Consider the following 19,324-nt stretch of genomic DNA (forward strand, 5'->3'; position numbering starts at 1 on the left):
AAAACTTTTTCCGGGTGAGTCGCGGGAATGCTCGTAGAGGTCCACGCAGAACGCCAGTAGGAGACCCTTAGCGGCAGTACTTCCCAGGCAATTCCCACGCAGGTACTTCGCAGTCCCGTATGCAGCCAAGATGATGAAATTCTGTGAGATTTCAGCCATTCCATTAGAGGAATTCCTTTACTGAGTTGTCAGCCCCCACGCGACTGGTACAAAGGTCACACAGTATACTCGCAAGTATAACGCGTCCAGCAAGTAAGACACATGCGCTGACTCGCACAAATCCTTTTCCGCCCTCAGGAATGTCCGGTATGCTAGAAAATCCCTACGCGTAACAAGCCCGAGTAGCTTGCTCGGAAAGGTGTGACAGGGCCTAAACACGGTTGCGGGTAAAATAATATGCGTGCGCACCTCCGGGCGACTACTTTTGATCGAGATACAGCTAGGTACTGTCATGTGCGGATCATCTACGGGGACCTCCGGGTAGTCAAAATTGTTCTTTGCAAGTCGCACGCAAGGTTGGTGTGACACGGCCTTTATAACTACGCAACAAAATCATCTAGAGTGACGAATTTTCATCAGGAGCGCACTCCATAAAACGTGTCTGTCATGGCTATGTCTCGCTCCGATCTGGATGGTTGGGTGTTTTATAAAGGCGTGGCATTCGATGTGCTTTCCTTGTCATCTGTTTGATGGATGTCAGGAGGCCCTCCCAGCATCACTGTGAGAGAAAATAACACAAGCTAAATAAGTATCAACCCGTCTATTCACCGACCAGCATTAAGTAATTAAGACAATGGCTACAGACATGGCAAAACTGTTCCGCAGTTTTTAACTGGATAAAAAAACCCCCACATAATTACAAGAACAACGATGAAAGTGAAAGTCATAAAATAGGCTGATGGACTTACTTTGACATGTTAAGTGGTGCTTAGTTCATTTTGCGATAAATCTCTTCATATAATTACTACAACTTCGTCTCAGAACAGCTCTCATTTGTCACTACCCTCTGTTGAGGTCTCTTTTGTGCCTACCAACACCTAGCAACTCCATTTCTATTCTACATACTCAAAACAGCAATCGATAATTGATTGTTGACTTATCATTGTAATCTCTGATTTTTTTTAAACAAAGATGATTCCATCGTAAAGTAAGCAATGCAGGTCCTAAGATTTGTGGTCAGGACGTCTAGCTTACTGTGAAATTTATAGGATGCTTTGGGTTGCCTGTGAGAAAACACTCGCGATGAGAAGCAGTTATCATTAGTGATATCAATTTGGCACAAACTGTCAGTTATCTTAGCGTTTACACAATCTCCGCGGCTTATTATTGGTTCGAAGGATCCCATCCATCATCTTTACGGAATAGTGAGTGTACGCATTTTATATTTGACGAGGTGATATAAGCCCACAGAGACGGAAGCCCACAGAGACACTTGATTTGTTCTTGCTATTGTGTTGTGTGTGTCGTATGTCACTCTCTGTTCATGCCTCTGTACATTCTCATTTACCTTATTCTGCTTTTTCTCGTTTCACGTTCTTCTTCTCCGCAGCGATCTTCTGCTTATCGTGATTTTGACGTCGTTTATGCTTATAGATTACTCCAGTGTATTGCCTCTTTCTGGCGACTGGTCATTTTCTTGTACCATCCACTTATCTACAATATCCTAGTTTTGCTGATATCGCAGACTTTTGTAATCTCATCTCGTTTTTTTTTTTTTTTTTTTTTAATTATGGCTAATTTTCTTAATGCTCCTTTTAATTCCGTATCGAATGATGATTTTTTTGAATTGTTTAGGAACACCAGTTTAGACTCTGACCCTGTTAGCGGGCTAACCAGCACGGGACCCACCCCTTATGATGATTTTGTTACCGAAAGCCTGAATACAGCAGCTAGTGAATTGCCTCATGATTTTAGTAATGATTTCACTCAAAATATGTTGTGTAATTATATCACAGTGAATCAATACAAAGATATGATTCACAACTTCTCTGAGGATACGTTTTCTTTATTACACTTAAATATAAGGAGTTTCAATAAACATTTTGATGATTTAAAGTTTTTATTAGAATCTGATGAAAGTCAGTCGCTATCGGTTATCGGATTAAGTGCGACATGGTTAACTTCCAATGCAGGAAATTCTTTTGCAATCGAAGGTTACGATTTATCTGTTAATAATAGGCCTGATAAGAATGGTGGGGGTGTTGCAATGTACATATTATCATGTTGCTTTGAAACTATTGTCCATGAAGGTATTTCTAGAATGGACAATGCTGTTGAATCTTTGTTCATAGAAATTCTCATCCCAGGATGTAGAAATTTCATGGTAGGCATTATATACAGACCTCCTAACTCAAACGCCAATGATTTTTTAATGTATTACTCAGATTTGGCAAATTCACATGTTTTCCGAAATAAGGATTGCTTTTTGCTCGGCGATTTTAATATTGATTTGCTGAAGTCTGAGCATGATAATATCTCTAGTGATTTTCTTCACACACTTCTATCCTCATCCTTTCTCCCGCTTATCTCCAAACCCACACGTATTAGAGATCGTTCTGCCACCCTTATTGACAACTTTTTTTTTTTGGTAATATTTTACTCCATCCCGATTCTTTCATAATTCTTTCAGATACGACTGATCATTTTCCAATAATGACTTATTTTACTCTTAAAACATCATCTAATATTAAACCTCTGTCATCTCCTTTGTTTAGTCGTAGAGTTTCACCCGAAAAATTAGCTAGTTTTGATGTGGCTCTCGAGAATGCTGACTGGTCAGGAGTGTTTGGCAGCGATGATATCAATGATTATCTTTTCATAATTTCATGGAAATATTTAATCACCATTTAGATGATGTAATTCCAAAAAAAAAAAATAGAACAGACTATAAAAAAAAACACCCAGGTTACCTTGGATCTCAAAATCAATCCTTCGTTAAAATAAATAGGAAAAATCGTTTGTATTATAAGTTAGAAAAAACTGAGCGATCGAAAAATAGATATACATCATACAAAAATACTTTGACAATGATTTTACGTTCTGAAAAGAAAAGATATTACTTCAAGCAATTTTCGAGATATAGGTTTGATATGAAAAATACTTGGAAAATTCTGAAACAGGCCATGAATGTTCCGAGTAAACACTCTGACATTGACAAAATTAAAGTGAATGATGAATTGATTAATGATTTTCTTCATATTGCAAATATCTTTAATTCCTATTTTTCAAAAATAGGTGAAAATTATGCTCAAACTATTCCTGCAACAGGAACTCATTTTACTGAATTCTTAGGCCAGCGCAACTCTGATTCCATATTTTTTTTACACCAACTAATAGATTTGAAATTATTGATATAGTTTCTTGTTTTGAGAACAAACGAAGTTCTGGTTATGATGAGATAGATAATTTTATACTTAAGGGTGTTATTTCCTCGATTGCTGATCCACTTGTTCATTATATTTAATTTGTTAATCCTCAACGGTGTGTTTCCGGATAAAATGAAATTGGCTAAAGTAATACCAATATTTAAGAAAGGTGATAAACTTGGTTACAGCTCGTTATTCCGAAGGTTCGTTATTCCGAAGGCTCTTTATTCCTAAGATTCGTTATTCCGCAAGGTTCATTGTTCCGAATTTCATTTTCGGATTAACCAATCTTCGGAGTAACGAACCTTCGGAATAACGCCACAAATTTTCGGATTAACGAACCCTTTTTCATTTTCGGACTAACGAACCTCTAGGTATAGGAAATTTGCGTGTTTCGGATTAATGACCCTTCGGAATAACGAACCTTCGGAATAGCGAACCTTCGGAATAACGAACAGCACCCATAAACTCGTAGTCAGTAATTATCGCCCAATTTCATTATTTTCCTCACTGTCTAAGGTCTTAGAAAAACTTATTTATAAGAGAATGAGCAATTTTTTGAAGGTACATGAAGTTTTTACGAACTCTCAGTTTGGTTTTCGTGAGAAACATAGTACTTCGCATGCTCTTTTATATTTCGTTGATAGAGTAGTTCATGCCATTGATAATCATTCTCATTTAGTTAGTATTTTCTTTGACTTCTCCAAGGCCTTCGACACCATCAATCATGACATTTTATTTTATAAATTATCGCATTATGGAGTACGTGGGAAGGCCTTGGAGTGGTTCAAGAGTTATTTGTTCGATAGAAAACAATTTGTTGCAATTAAAAACAATGATTCAGTTATCAGAGAAGTTAAATGTGGCGTCCCACAGGGAAGTCTTTTAGGGCCGTTATTGTTCATTATTTATATCAATGATTTTTGTCGTGTATCTGATGATCTCTCTTTCATTCATTTTGCAGATGATACAAACGTATTTTTTGCCCATAATGATATTGATTTTCTTGTTCACAAAATTAACATTGAATTGAATAAAGTGACAAATTGGGTCAGAGCTAATAAGTTATCACTTAATGCTAAAAAAACGAAATATATGATTTTCAGCAATACTGTTGATAGTTTAAACACAAATATAGTTTTAGATGATACTCATCTACAAAGAGTATCAAATATTAAATCATTGGGGGTCATTGCAGATGATAAACTTTCCTGGAAATCACATGTTGATAATATATACTTGTAATATAATATCGCGTAATACAGGTGTTATTAATAGATTGAAATTTCATATTCCACAAAAAAAAAACATTACTTATGTTATATTCGTCGTTAATATTGCCTCATTTGAATTATGGAGTTTTAGTTTGGGGCAGCACGCATCAGAATTTACTTGAAAGAGTGTCCCTCTTGCAAAAGAAAGCCCTCCGCATTATCTGCCATTATTCCCCTGTACGTTCTCATACAAACACGTTGTTTGCCTCTAAAGCTCTTAAAAAAGATTTATTTTTGTATAATTTAGGCCAATTTATGTACAAGTATTCTAACAATTTGCTTCCATCTATTTTTGATTCCATGTTCCTAAAAAAAAAACAATCATTTCATGAATATCCCACTAGGCGTTCCAATGAATTTCATTTACCCCTCTTACGCACGATCCTTGCTAAAAATACACTTATTTATATCGGCCCAAATTATTGGAACTCTCTGAATCATGATATAAAAAACGCCCCATCCATACATTCTTTCAAGAGGAGACTAAAGTCCTTTCTATTGCAGTCGTATGACTATGCAGGACACAACTAGCCATTTGGCCTTCTTTCTCACATACAGACTTACTCACTTTTTCCTCTTTGAAGAATAAATTGTAATCTTTTGGACGTCTGCTGCCATCTACGCTTTCGCCAAAAGAGTCAAAGACATGAATGTCTGTCTTATTCCTGTTCTCACGTCCCTTCATTTCCTTGCTTTTCTCCTTTCAGACGCTACAATATCACTTTTTTTTTCCCTCCACAACTATCATCTGTTTGTCTTGACACGCTTCTGTCGAAGATCGCTGTCTCTGTTGTGCATTTTCGTTTGCTATTTTGTCTTCTATTTGTTAATCGTTTCCATTCCGTTTTGTCCCGTACAGCCTTTTCTTCAGTAGTTGTTTTGTTGTCTACAGTCTTGTTTCATGTTTGTTCGCGTCTGTTAGCCTTGTCCATCCCGTTTTGTCCCGTACAGCCTTTTCTCCAGCAGTTGTTTTGTTGTCTAGTCTTGTTCCATGTTGTTCACGTCTATGATAGTAAGTGTATTTATCTGTGAATATAATTCTCAGTGGGCTTCCACACTTCTTCCTCTTTTTTTTCTCCTTTTGTATTTATGATGCTTCAATTAATCTTTCCATTGATGTTATTATTCCAGAGGGGCCCACATTCTACAAGCTCTGTCTTTTTAGTGGGTCTCTCCATTTTTCGCACTTTAAGCAAAGTTATACAATATGGTCATGTACTTTATTTCGATCACTTCTGGGTTTTTTTTTCTGTTTTTTTTTTGTTTTTTTTTTACTACAATGTATAATTACTATAAGGTCCTCCTCAATTGTTTTACATTCTCTTCGATACATAATGTTCTGTTTACCTTATTCTCTGTTGTTAAAAGAAGTGTAACTTATATGTTTTGTCGAAAAATGAAATAAACTTTGAATTGAATTGAATTGAATAATTATTATGCTATATTCATTACCTTCAATAGGGCCATTGTTTAGGGTGGCAGACTCTGAGGTTGAGAGTGGTACCTTAATCCATCCCCCCAGGCAAGACAGAAGTGTAGGCAAGAACACAAGACTGTGAAGCATTCCGAAGAGCATTACCATAAACATGATTTTAAAGAATGTCCGAAAGATGTAACTAGGCGACCAGACGAGGACAAGCATTGCGACAATGGTAGAGACTGCTCCCTGAAGGATCGGCATCCCTAATGAGTAGAGCGCCATCACAGCTCTTTGTTCGGGAAAGGAAAGTCTTCCTCTGTACCTGCCATTGTACGTCTCCGTGCCGGTAAGAAATGAATATGTGATGTGGGCGGAGAAGTCTACACTGAATCCGATGCAGAGGATAATGTTTATCATAGAAATGCCATCGAGACGCACATCCCAAAGAGACATATATCCGATAATTCCAGCTTGGATTGAAATGATGCAGACTGTCACCATGACAGCACAGAACGGGTGCGGGATGAGAACGAGAGCCACGAGAAACATGCAGGCAACAGCGATGGACAAGTTCTGGATAGTGAGGGGTCGCACACTCGCGTACTGTTCATAGATGATAAATATTTGTGCAAATGCTGACAAATTATACTTTGCCTTGTCAGCCTTCTCGCGAACATCAGCCATCATTTTCATTTGTTCAGTGGTGGTCACCAAGCTATCGCCCAAAATGATAAAGCGAGAGGCTTCAATCATAATTTCACTTGAGTTCTTGAATTTTATGTCTTGGTTATATTTTAAGAATGCGGGGTGTTTTAAGAACTGGTCTACAAGAATAGAATGAAACTGTTCTTGCACTACATGTCTTGGTGGGTTCAGGGTTGTAAGATATCTTACGTAGTCTCGTAGCCAGAACTCTGTAAAATTTGATGAATGCACGTAGTGGCTATCTTCAAATGTTTTAACTATATTGTCCAAATCTCTCTGTACATTCGCGTCACTGTAATCCAAAGAATCATGAATCACGACTGAAACAGATGGACCGTATTCTGAGAAAAAATTGCTCTGCTCTTCAAAAAACCGATAGGCGGAGGAGCCATCACTGGCCAGCAATTTCAGTTCCAGTCCCTCAGTAATATTAAAACACCCGTAAATAGCTCCTCCAAGATACAGACCAAACGCAAAAATTGTTGCTACTTTAACAAAAGGATTTATCATTGCTGGACCGTAGCTGTCTCTAAAAAATGCCATGATTGCAGTTTCGCAGGACTGTTTAACGTTCCTAACTCGTTCATCTTGAGTGAGTCCACCAGCACAAAATAGTTTATACATCATTGATTTTGCTTCTTTACGAGGAATCACCCTAGTTAGAGTTAAACAGTGGCGATTCGCCGCCTCCCTGCGACCGCTGTACACCATGCAGGCCCCGAAGAAAGTGATCTGGAAAATGTAGTCGAAGATAACGGCAACGCCGGTGTAGAGACAGAAGATGCGGATTGCTGGTAGAGGGGTGATTGAGCCGATACCAAACGCTAGAGCATCGGTGATGCTGGTGATGGTGATGGAGACTGCTGCTTCCGAGTACGTCTTTCCCATCCTTTCTTCTACCGATTCTCCTGGACTAGTCTTCCTCCAAGCAGATAGCATGATAAACATATCATCCAAACCGAGACCTTTAGAATAATAGGAATCGCACAAAAAAAAACAAAAAAAAAAAACAAAAAACCCAAGCATATTACAATTTGACAAAAGCTGCCAAAACACCTTTGAACTATGATGTTACGCAGTTTGGATGTTTGATTTTACATGATATTCTGAAGGGAAAATTACATATTATGAACGTACAGTACGTGTATATACAAGAGCGACTTACCGTACAAATTAGGCCTACTTGGTCTTTGTTCAAAATAATAAATTGATATAACGCCTCCTAGGCTCCCATAAAGCAATGTTGGAAAGGAAATGTTTTTCCTTGCATACAAATAAAATCTATGTTCTTATAGATGGAAATTATGTATAATGTTCCTACTGTCTGACTGTAAAGGATCATACGTTGTAGCGAACCAGCGAGGGGATATAATGGCGAGTAAGAGTTTGAGTGCAGTATGTTTCAACTTTGAGTATCATATCTAATTTGGAGAAAACCATTAATTGGTTTTTAACAATGAAGTCAACGCCTTATACACTATGTAAGTACAATAGTTTGGCAGTTACACAGTTCTGTCTGACATCTGCATCTCCGGTGCATCTACTTTGCATGCAAATTCACAAGAATCACAAGAGGTATGCTTTATACCTTCTGTACAGTTCTTATGCCAGGTTAGCTGTTGACTATAGTGATACAAGGAACCAACGAAACAACAAGCAATGGATCCATAACATACTCGTTAAATTCATTTTTATCACGCAATTCCTTGTATAGTATCAGTGTATTATCATTTTCCCTACTTTCGGGCTTCCATGTATTTAAACAAACGTGTCTACGTATGAATCCATACAACGTATTATGTTATTGCAGATGCAGTGCAGAGCGGAACATGATAAAGACTGTACGAAGCCCCCCTCCCCCACCCCCCCCCCCCCCGACACACCCCAGGGCCTGCATACGTTGACAGGAGGAAACTTTGTATTTTTAGAATTAAAATTTTGTGATCTGGGCCCCATTTCATACAAAATAAAAAAATGCTGTAAAAGAATTTAAACTCTTGCCGGAATAGCGTTGTGTTTTTGTTTTTGTTTTTGTTTTTGTTTTTTTGTCATTGTAATGGCAAGAATCCAGATTGGCTGTTGCGTAGCTACATGAAATTCTATTCTATCAAAAGTTGCTATCCCAACATCTTTTATGAATTATAGTTATGAATCTATGCGCGGATGTACACTGTGATGAAATATTTGGAAAATTTAAAAATTAAGGCGACACGTTCGTATAATTCATTTAAAAAAGTCCCTAAATTTTGTCATTTTTTGCGTAATTTTCTCATTTACTTATCAAATTATGTGAAAAATTTAATATCTATAAGAGCAACGACTGATCAGGAAGCTGTGAAGGATATGGGAGAGCTAAATTGGACAATAAAGAGGACAATTTTGGTTGAAGGTTTGGAAAATTTTTATCAAAAAAGCGAGACGAAAAATTATTTACTATCTATGTGTGACTGAAAAAAAAAAATCAAGACCCTAGACCAACAAATCTTTCAATACAATTCTAAAGTGTATTGTACAACGAAGGAACGCAGATACTTTAATTGTTGCATTTTCTTGGTCACGTTTGAAAATGTAACATCTGAGTCGGAAGAAAGAGAGGTCAGACAATGGGGGGGGGGGGGGGCAAACGCCCTGCTGCATACAATACGGCTATGAGTATAATTGTACCAAGTAATCTGGTTATTTGATATGTAAGTTTTTTGTGATTATGAATAATTACTACACAGTATTATTATTTGAAGAAGGCGGCAGTCATACTTCTCTTTGTACAACCCGATTTCGATTTCGACTAGTTATCATTGTGTATTATGTATGTATTTTGTTGTTGTTTGTATATTATTGACAAAGTGCAAGAACTTGTGTTATTACTTTTAATGTAATATTGGTATATGAGAAGTATGAAATAAATTGAACTTGAACTTGAACTATAAACTGTTACACAATTGGAAAGATAATTCGTATAGTGGCGTAAATAATCACTCCTAAAAAATGCATTTTATTGGATGGTGATGAATGATAGGGGCCTATGGAACACGATTCCGTTTCTTTTGTCTGACAGATCAAAAGTCTTATCTCAAACTGAAGAGAAAGTTTTGTTTGTATTGAGAAAGTCTTTTGACATCTGATTTTATTCTGTAGTCGACAATTGAAAGGACTATCTATAGGGAAGAAGACTAAACCGCATTAATTGAATCGACAGTGAGTAATCCACCCCTTTGTTACATTTCACCAAATCTGTTAATGAATCATGCCCGCTTAATTTAAAAATATGTGTCTCCTCATCAAGACTGGTTACCATAATGGTTACATGCTGATTCGTATTTAGTTGTCAATTGACTTATCATATATGAGTCTATTCATAATTAGGAGTATTAGAGCCTCCATCACTTCAAAAGCTTACCAAAATCTTCTGCTGTAGACTCGCAAATCATTTCTCAAAGCTTGCACAGCAGCATGTAAAAAGAGTAGAACACACGCACACAAACATGCATGCACACACACACACACACACGACGAAATTAAAGAGGATAGTTGATATTATTACAAGACGTGGCAATTTAGAGGTTTCCCAGTTGAAATTAGTAAATTGTCGTTTTGTGCAAAGTAGTTGACTTTACAGTAAGCTATCAATTAGTATTATAAGAAAACAAAGATGACTGTCAAAGCCTCACCTATAATGAGAAAGGGCATTGATGCCACAACGAGATTGAAGCTGGCTCCCACGTAACTGAGGAGACCCACGGAAGAGGCGATGGCTAGCGACGCAGACAAAATGCCAAGAGAGCCCAACTCGGCCTTGCTGAAGACCCAGTCCGCCATGGCACAAGATGTGATGGCAAAGGTGAACAGAATGGTGTATGCGATTGTGAAGTATGGAAAAACTGCCAAGGTCAGTGATTTTATTTCGTTATCCAACGACTGTGATACTATGTATGATACCATGATGATATTGGAATCAAAGTCTTTGATGTAGTCGATGAATGTGTTTTCCCAAGTTCTGCACGAAGTCTCAAGCTCTGGCAAGTCTGGAGTAGTCTGTAAGTAGAAGTTCAAGGCGAAATATCCTGCCCTCGTAATCTTCGAATCATGGTCGTCTGTTAGGGAAACATCACCGAGGGAAGCTCCTATAAAAAGTTCGGTGCTAGTGTTAGGCAAACGAAATACTGGATGTGTTAGTGCAATGTCATTTATGCGACTTGCATTGTACCGCAAAACCTGCAACACAGGATTTTCCAGGCAAGACCCCTGCCATTTTGAGCACAGATTGCTATACCCGAGTGCAGTGCCGTTTGGAGTTTTAATCGTAATGTTTCGTACAGCTTTATCGAGCCTAAGTATTTCAGCCATGATATCCTCAACGAGAACGTTATTATTGACTCTCGGTCTGACGATAACGTTCGCACCAAAATCAGCAGTTCCCTTCCCGCGACTTGGGAGATACTCGTCATAGCGAACGGGAAAGACATCGTCCATCAGAATTGCGTCATCTCTTGCCTGGCTCTCATCCGGTGCAAAGAGGAAAACTGAGTCTGTCTCAAGTCGTATGAACACAATGCCAGCACCTAGAACTGCTGCCATCATTAAAGAAATGATGAGCACTGTAAATGGCCACCTGGCAATGAATTTTCCATAACTTGTGAAGGACTTGGAAAGTCCTCGTTCGATGCAGTCAAAAGCAGCCATTGCGCCTTGTTTCAACCAGCTACGAGGGACACCTGATGGAAAAAATGGAGAGGGAGAGAGTGAGAGAGAGAGAGAGGGAGAGAGAAACCAGTTCATCACAGTTCCTTCTACTGGTCCTAGTTTAAACCAACAGGTGCTTTATGTAGTTCTATGAAGATTCCTGACGTACGGTAAGACTGTTAGATGCACTATGAGTGAATAGATGGATACGTTAAGTGGTATATTAATAAAATAATGTATACGATACATACATGCATCTTCCTAATACGTTTTATTATTATTATTATTATTATTATTATTATTATTATTATTGTTATTATTATCATCATTATTATTATTATTACACTCTTGTGACTTGTCTTAGGTTTAAAAACGCACAATGCCTGTCAACCTATCCGTACATGTATAAAGTGTATGTGTGTGTGTGTGTGTTTGTGTGTGTGTCTGCGTGTGCCTGCGTGTGTATATCTAATACAATTGTGAATGTAGGTTGTGTGTATATGCCATTTGATTATTACACATTCATGATCATTCTGCGCATATGAATTTCTTTGGAAAGGTTATGCTGGTCCAAAAGCCAGAAAATGGGATATCCAAGAAAGCATTAACGTCCTGCGATGTCGTCTACTTCCACCTCCTATTCTACTGGTGTATGTATGTAGGGTGGCTGCTTTTTCAGATATGCAAAAAAAAAAAACACCAACTTTTTTTTTCCACGTCTGTGTAATTGCATTTCAATGGCAGATATAACACTATAGTCGCTCATTATATAAAAAAAAACCAACAACAATAAACTGATACAGCGATCTCACTTTTTTAGTTCCTGTTTAAACACTAGGTTGATAAGGCATAACCAATAGGTCCTATATATATATATATATATATATATATATATATATATAGATATATATATATATATATATATATATATATATATATTATATATATGAGTCGTGCGTCTTCAGCTACTAAACCCCTGGGCCGTCACATCTTTTAGGAGTGTGTATAACGAGAGTGAGGAGGCGGTAGACGTTGCTTTTGAATCCTCACAAGTGATTTTACTTCAAGCTTTCGGGTTTTCTGCCCTTTGTCAAGACTGAGGACAAATCGGACAAAATACAAAACATGGATATCATATACAAAAAATAAGGATGATCAAGACAATTAATAGTGAAAATAATAACGACAGCGATAGAGGCAGAGAACGAAACTGATGCATATATACACTCCCATTTGTGTATTTATTCTCTGCCGTCTCTGCCTCTATCACTGTCGTTATTATTTTCACTATTGTCTTGATCATCATTATTTTTTGTATATGATATCCATGCTTTGTATTTTGTCCGATTTGTCCTCGGTCTTGACAAAGGGCAGAAAGCCCGAAAGCTTGAAGTAAAATCACTTGTGAGGATTAAAAAGCAACGTCTACCGCCTCCTTACTCTCGTTATATTATATATATATATATATATATATATATATATATATATATATATATAACTCAAAATCCAACAGCACATAATTATGTATCTATATAAGTTCGTGGCAAAACATGTCACCCGCTCACATGCATGAATAGCTCAAATTGATCAATTTCTGTGTTCAAATCATCTCTTGATGGTAAATCAGTCGTCATTGTAAGCAATTTGACATTCAAGTCATACGGCAACAGTGAGGGTATTAAAAAAACATAACATAATTATGTGCACTGACATGACATGGTATAATACGATGCACCACATAATCAGTGGATATGTACACATAGTAAAATGCCTGTTCAAATACTGTACACGATTATAGGCCTACGTGCTTCCTATTGGAAAGCCGTGGCATGTAGCCTCTTTATACGACTGCCAAGTGCTCATTTTATCACTGGATGATACCCTATCTTTGAACGATGTTTACAAAAACAACAGTAGAGGGCCTAGTGATGTAGCAGCATGTCACCTTGCTTATGTGACATCAAATGGCTTACATGAATATTTTTATCTATGATGAAATACAATATGAAAAAAAAAGTAAATATATTCATATCACGCTTTCTCTTTAAGAAGGTGAAATGATAATAAAATAAGACTAACAGCAGTGAACAGGGAGCCAATCTCAACCCAATAATGATTTCTTACCAACCTTTATCAATCGAAACGTGACCAGCATGCAGATATTAAAGAAGATGAATTCCGGTCCCGTATTAATTTTCTTCTCACAGGACATGGCTCGATGGCCGGCCATGTAGAGTCCACGCCGCACCAACGCCTTTGCAGTTTGTTCATACCGTGGATCCCATACGTAGGGTCCATGTCCATACATACACTACGGTAATTAGATGCAACCCGAGAAACATTATGCAATGCCGTACGGTGTGTCGTGTGTCATTATTATAATGATATGCAGACTTTCGCTAGTCCGCCGCGCGGCGCACTGCACTCAGACGCTAGTATATGATGGGTTTTAGTTTCGATCAGTATAAAACATGTGGCTATAGAGACATGCATTATACACTGTAGCATGTATTATACATGTATATGACGGCGGCTTGGACTGGAACTAAGCTATCATTTCATGTTTAAGAATGGTATGATATTTATAGCATTGATATGCACACAGCAGAAGAAAAAATATAGGCCTAGCCTTTTGGCAGGATGAATGCAGGTGAATTAATGGAGATTTGGAACGGGAAAAAAAAAGGTGCCTATGCGAGCAGAGTAAAATGTACGTATTTCTCTTATTTGCAACTCAAGATCTTTAGCATTGGTAACAATACATGATCAATATCAAGTACATGTATTGGTTTCTTTTGCAAGCACCTTCGCTCCATTAATGTAAGGGAAAATGGGGTAAGATGACCGTAATTTACTTTGGAGGCACGTCATTCTTAACCTAACGGAATTTGGAAATTTTTCTTTGGTGTATATTACAATGTATGTCGTGGCCATATATTGCTACTCACCCATGTTGATTAAATCAAACAAAATATCTAATCATCAGAACAAAGTCAAACATTATTTTTTCATACCACTGGCAGTTTTACCCAAGGCCTCGGGCATAAGACGGGCCAGTGGAAGTGACAAAAAGGATCTCTAGGGCCTTTTTGCTCGAGGCAGTTAAAAAAAAAAAAAGACATGGAAAAACACGGTTTGAGCAGCCTCAGAACACACGCAAAAAACTCCATAAAACATATTTTGTGCAACATCCAATAACACTATTTACACACAGATTCAATGAATGAAACATTTGTAAGTATATCTGCAAGTCAACATAGCCAATTCTTGATTATTTCTTTTATTTTAAAAAGGTCTTGTGTGGCAAAACAACCATATACAGTAATAACAATATTTGAAACACAAAATGACCACACACACACACACACACACACACACAAAAAAAAAAAAAAAAAATAACCTAAACAAATCGATAGACAGGAATACTAACTCTCAACAAAACATTTTTAATGATGATTAACTTATACAGATAATTCATATAAACATACGAATGGCAGTCTTACATAATAGAGCAAAACTAAACATTACGTTTATCTTGCATGCTGTTCGGCGAAGTCAAAGATCAATCTATTATTCTTCTTTCATTGTTGTTGTTATTGTGATAACAAGCTAATCTGTTTATAAACAAAGCTTTCCAGTAATATCTCTCTTGTGACATAACAAGGTATGCTAAAAGTTATGATTAAAAATACCCTGTATTTTCTTACCATTTTCCTTGTTTTTAGCAGCTTTAATCACAAATATCTCAACTTAACAAGAATGAAGTTAGCTCGTTTTGCGATAAAAATCTTCATGTGGTTGTTTGATTTTATTTTTTTTTCAACATTTTTGTTTCGCTGTTTTCTTTGTGTGATGTGCTTGCTAATTACATTCTTCGTTTTCGTAGTGTGAGAATACACAATTATTTTACTGCTCCATTTTCAGGGCCACATTCGGAGAAAAACTCCCCCGAATGTGGAACTTTCCATTTTCATATAATTTCATATATTGATAGAAATAAAATTTCTTTATAATGTAGCAAAAAATCAACATAATATACACGATTCGAAGAAAGCAAATAAACCTTATACAGTGAATTTCATTAACAAGGTTTATACTATATTGATAAATTAGCAAATAATCGACAAAATTTTTTTCACAAAAAATTAAGGACTATACCACTTAAAAGGGATGGCAAGTATATCTGATCAGTGACAGGGCGATCGTTAACGGCCCGTTAATGATCGCCCCGTCACTGTACAGGCATGCTAACCTGGAAACATTGAACTGCACATTACTTGAATATGAGACCATTCTGAAGCAAATCATTTTCACACAATAGATATATAATGTACTCTTAAATGAATCCCACAAGGATTGGAACAATCAACCCCCATCCCCTTTAAAGGGATCGTATAGTTTTGGTTGAGACCTAACTTCAGATATCTAACATTTTTTTTTTGTGTGTGTGAGATAATGAGAAACATCTTATAATATATGAAATAGCTTGTAATTCCAAATGGGATTCAACACTTATTTGATGAAATTGGTTTTGAAATGGCCGAGATATCAAAATCAGAACAATCCTAATAAAAGGTGGGATCCACCTTTTCTTAGGATCGCTTTGTTTTACTTTATTTTCGATGTCACAGCTATTCCAAAACCGATTTCCATCTCATAAACTTTGAATTCCTAGAGAATGGTGTGCTCTGTATTTTTTTTTCAAAGTGTTTTTTTTTTTTTTTTTTTTTTTTTGGTATCTCGCGAAAAATCTTTATTCTCCTTTATTGGACCAAAATTCAAGAATTCTCTTGATAGTAATATAAAAGAAGCTTTAAGTTTTAATACTTTTTCTTTAAAGTTAAAGAATTATTTAAAAACTTCGTACGCAACATAATAATTCACTCTTTTTTCTCTTTACTTTTGATTTTCGAAATTGTTGTTGCTTCGGTAATTTCACTACTCTTTGTTCATCAGCGAGCCCGTGCTTTTGTGCCTCCAGTGCCCTGGTTATGACCCACCATTTCCCTCTCCTACCCCCCCCCCCCCCTTGTCCACCTCGGACTTACTACCTTCCTCACTATCTTTCCATACTCTCATCAATTTTTCCTTACACGGGAGCCGCCTCGTGTTTGATAATGTGCGTCCTTATGTGTGCATGTACGTGTGTATTACTCTGTCTTTCTTTTTTAATACCGCTTAGGGAAGTTGTATTTCTTTTTTTTTTTGCAATTAGATTTTTTTTTTTTTAAATGAGGGGACTGCATTCTACAAGCTCTGCTTTTTAGCAGTCCCCTCCATTTCCAGCAATTTTGTTTCTGCCTTTACCGCAGTGACGTAACAGTTATTTGTATCTCTGTTGATAATTTACCTGTATCTCTTTTGCAATGTTATTCTGTTCATCGCATTGTGGTACACACGTACTAATTTCCTGACATCTGTATATACGAGTGTTTCATTGTATTTCTAATACTTGTTTGTTGGAAATGAAATAAATCAACTTGAAACTTTAACAAAAACTATGAAAAGCCCAATCCTCATCTCCACCAATACTATACCATCCCTTTAAGCGGTTGCTTGTCACGTGGGAGTCCAGAAAACCTATGGGGGGGGGGGGGGCTGAGTGGTGACAGAACGGGAGTATAGGAGAATTATACTACGGTGTACTGTAATACATTTTGTTTAGCATGAATGGAGTGAGAGAATTGAAAGTGCATAAAAGCTTTTGTTATAGGTTTTATATTCACCACTTGAGCATATACTACACTACATATGTTCATATGAATTATAGGCCTAAGATCAAACAATGAGCATTGATGCAAATTACAGTCAAGTATAATTTCAGAGGAATTTGAGGGTTACATTTTCATTTTGTCCCTAGATAGTTTCAAGAATTCAGTAACTACCTAACTACGACTCAGCGTGTAAGGACGCAATGCATTTGATGCGCAAGTCTCCTTGCTTTACAGCTTTGATATGCATGGCCTGTTACGTTATAATGTTAAAGGCATAATTTACCATTTGCAGATGACACAAAAACTCAGCATTAGTGCTTCAAATACATACATGTAGTTCTTAAATGTGAGAGAGGAACAGAAACAACCAATGTGAAAATTTGAATCAGTATAATCAATGTTAATAAATATGCAAAATGTGAACAATAGTTATAATAAAATGTTTCCAGATTAAATGGCTTAATGAGAAAAACAGTGACATCTTATATTTTAGACTTTATTGCGACATGTGTATATGGTAGGATGTGATACAACCGACCTACACATATGCATCAAATGTGATAATATCTTGGACATTTTAAATCACCAGCTCCCAAAAGATAAATAGGACCTTTAAAGGGATGGTACAGTATTGGTGGAGATGAGAATTGGGCTTTTAACTTTTTGCGAGATACCAAGAAAACACTTATGATATACGTAGTACAGAGCATACCATTTTAAGAGGAATTCAAAGTTTATTTGATGAAAATCGGGTTTGGAATGACTGAAACATCCAAAAACAAAGTAAAACAAAGCAACCGTAATAAAATGTGGGTCCCACACTTTATTACATTTGCTCTTTTTTTTTTTTTGATATCTCAGCCATTTCAAAACCAATTTTCATCAAATAAACGTTCAATTCCTCATAGAATTACATGCTCTTTAATATTTCATAGAGGTTACTCATTATTTCACAAAAAAAAAAATGTTAGAAACCTGAAATTACGTCTCAACCAAAACTGTACGATCCCTTTAAAGTGATCTCCATGAATTTCTCAATTTTTTTTTTATTTTTTTATCATACTCAGCCTAGAAGCATAATAAAAAAAGTTATAATCTATTTGACGATGTAAATAATTGTAAACCAGATTCGAATACAATTGCTTTCGTGATATTTTTGTGCCTCCGCCACGAAGTGTCACCGGAGGCATTGTGTTCGGGTTGGGTGTCCGTGCTTCAGTCCTTCAGTAAATGATAGCGGACAGCGTAACTTAACCGTTCGAACTACGACTTGGAACGCTTTCTCCGACAAACACACAAACATTGTCTTTAACATCTGCACCCAAATGTCATCGTGTACCTAAGCTTCATCTAAATTGCTTCAAAATTGTAGGAGTTCGCAACGTAAGATTTGCAATTACGAACCGCCCGACCGACCACACGCCGATTCCTATTCCCCCTATGGCTTGTACACTTCGTGTATGCGGGAGGTATAATTCAATATGGCATACCAGTCGCCAAAGCAACATCTCTAGTTCTAATGTTATTTGATGTTGTCTATTTTTTTTTCCAATGCAAACTGTAGATGGACAGGAGAGTTCTTATCTTATGGAAAAGAAAACTTGTGTGTTGTTTGATAAGAAAACATATTCCATTTCACTGATTTTATTTGTAGGTCATATTTTAATTTCACAAGGGGCTGTTTCTTATTTTTAACTGAGAAAATGTGTGAATACAATGTATTGCACTCTGTTGAAAACAACAATAACGCATGTTACAACTGTAATTGGCAGTTCTTCGTTATTTCTTTAAAGAAATCTTTAAAAAAACAAGGAAAAGTAGAAATTACGCGGTGCGTAATATATGTCCCCGCCGGAAGTAGCATTTAGTAGCAAAATGTACAATATAGGTAAAAAGATCAAGGTCAAAGGTCAAAGAAGTCAAAGGTCAAAATTCTATGTAGAAGTTTTGAAGCCCTCACCTAGTGCCATCACATAAAGCAAACGGAATCGAAATCGGGTTAGAAATGGCGAAGGAGTAGCATTCTGTAGCCAATGTACAATATAGGTAAAAAATCAAGGTCAAAGGTCAAAGAAGTCAAAGGGCAAAATTCTGTGCAGAAGTTTTGAAGCCCTCACCTAGTGCCATCACATAAAGCAAACGGAATCGAAATCGGGTTAGAAATGG

The 19,324-nt window shown here is 36.8% G+C and overlaps 1 protein-coding gene across 1 annotated transcript; it reads right to left on the reverse strand.

Moving 5' to 3' along the window:
- Nucleotides 1-644: 644 nt before the first annotated feature.
- On the reverse strand, nucleotides 645-11,444 carry LOC140234510 (patched domain-containing protein 3-like). The gene is made up of 3 exons (XM_072314552.1): nucleotides 10,433-11,444; nucleotides 6,092-7,729; nucleotides 645-718 (listed from the first exon to the last, which is right to left on the reverse strand). The coding sequence occupies exons 1-3, from the start codon at nucleotides 11,442-11,444 to the stop codon at nucleotides 645-647; spliced, it is 2,724 nt and encodes a 907-aa protein (XP_072170653.1).
- Between the last annotated feature and the right edge of the window lie 7,880 nt (nucleotides 11,445-19,324).

Source organism: Diadema setosum, chromosome 10 (genome assembly GCF_964275005.1).
Source record: "Diadema setosum chromosome 10, eeDiaSeto1, whole genome shotgun sequence".
Lineage (NCBI taxonomy): Eukaryota > Metazoa > Echinodermata > Echinoidea > Diadematoida > Diadematidae > Diadema > Diadema setosum.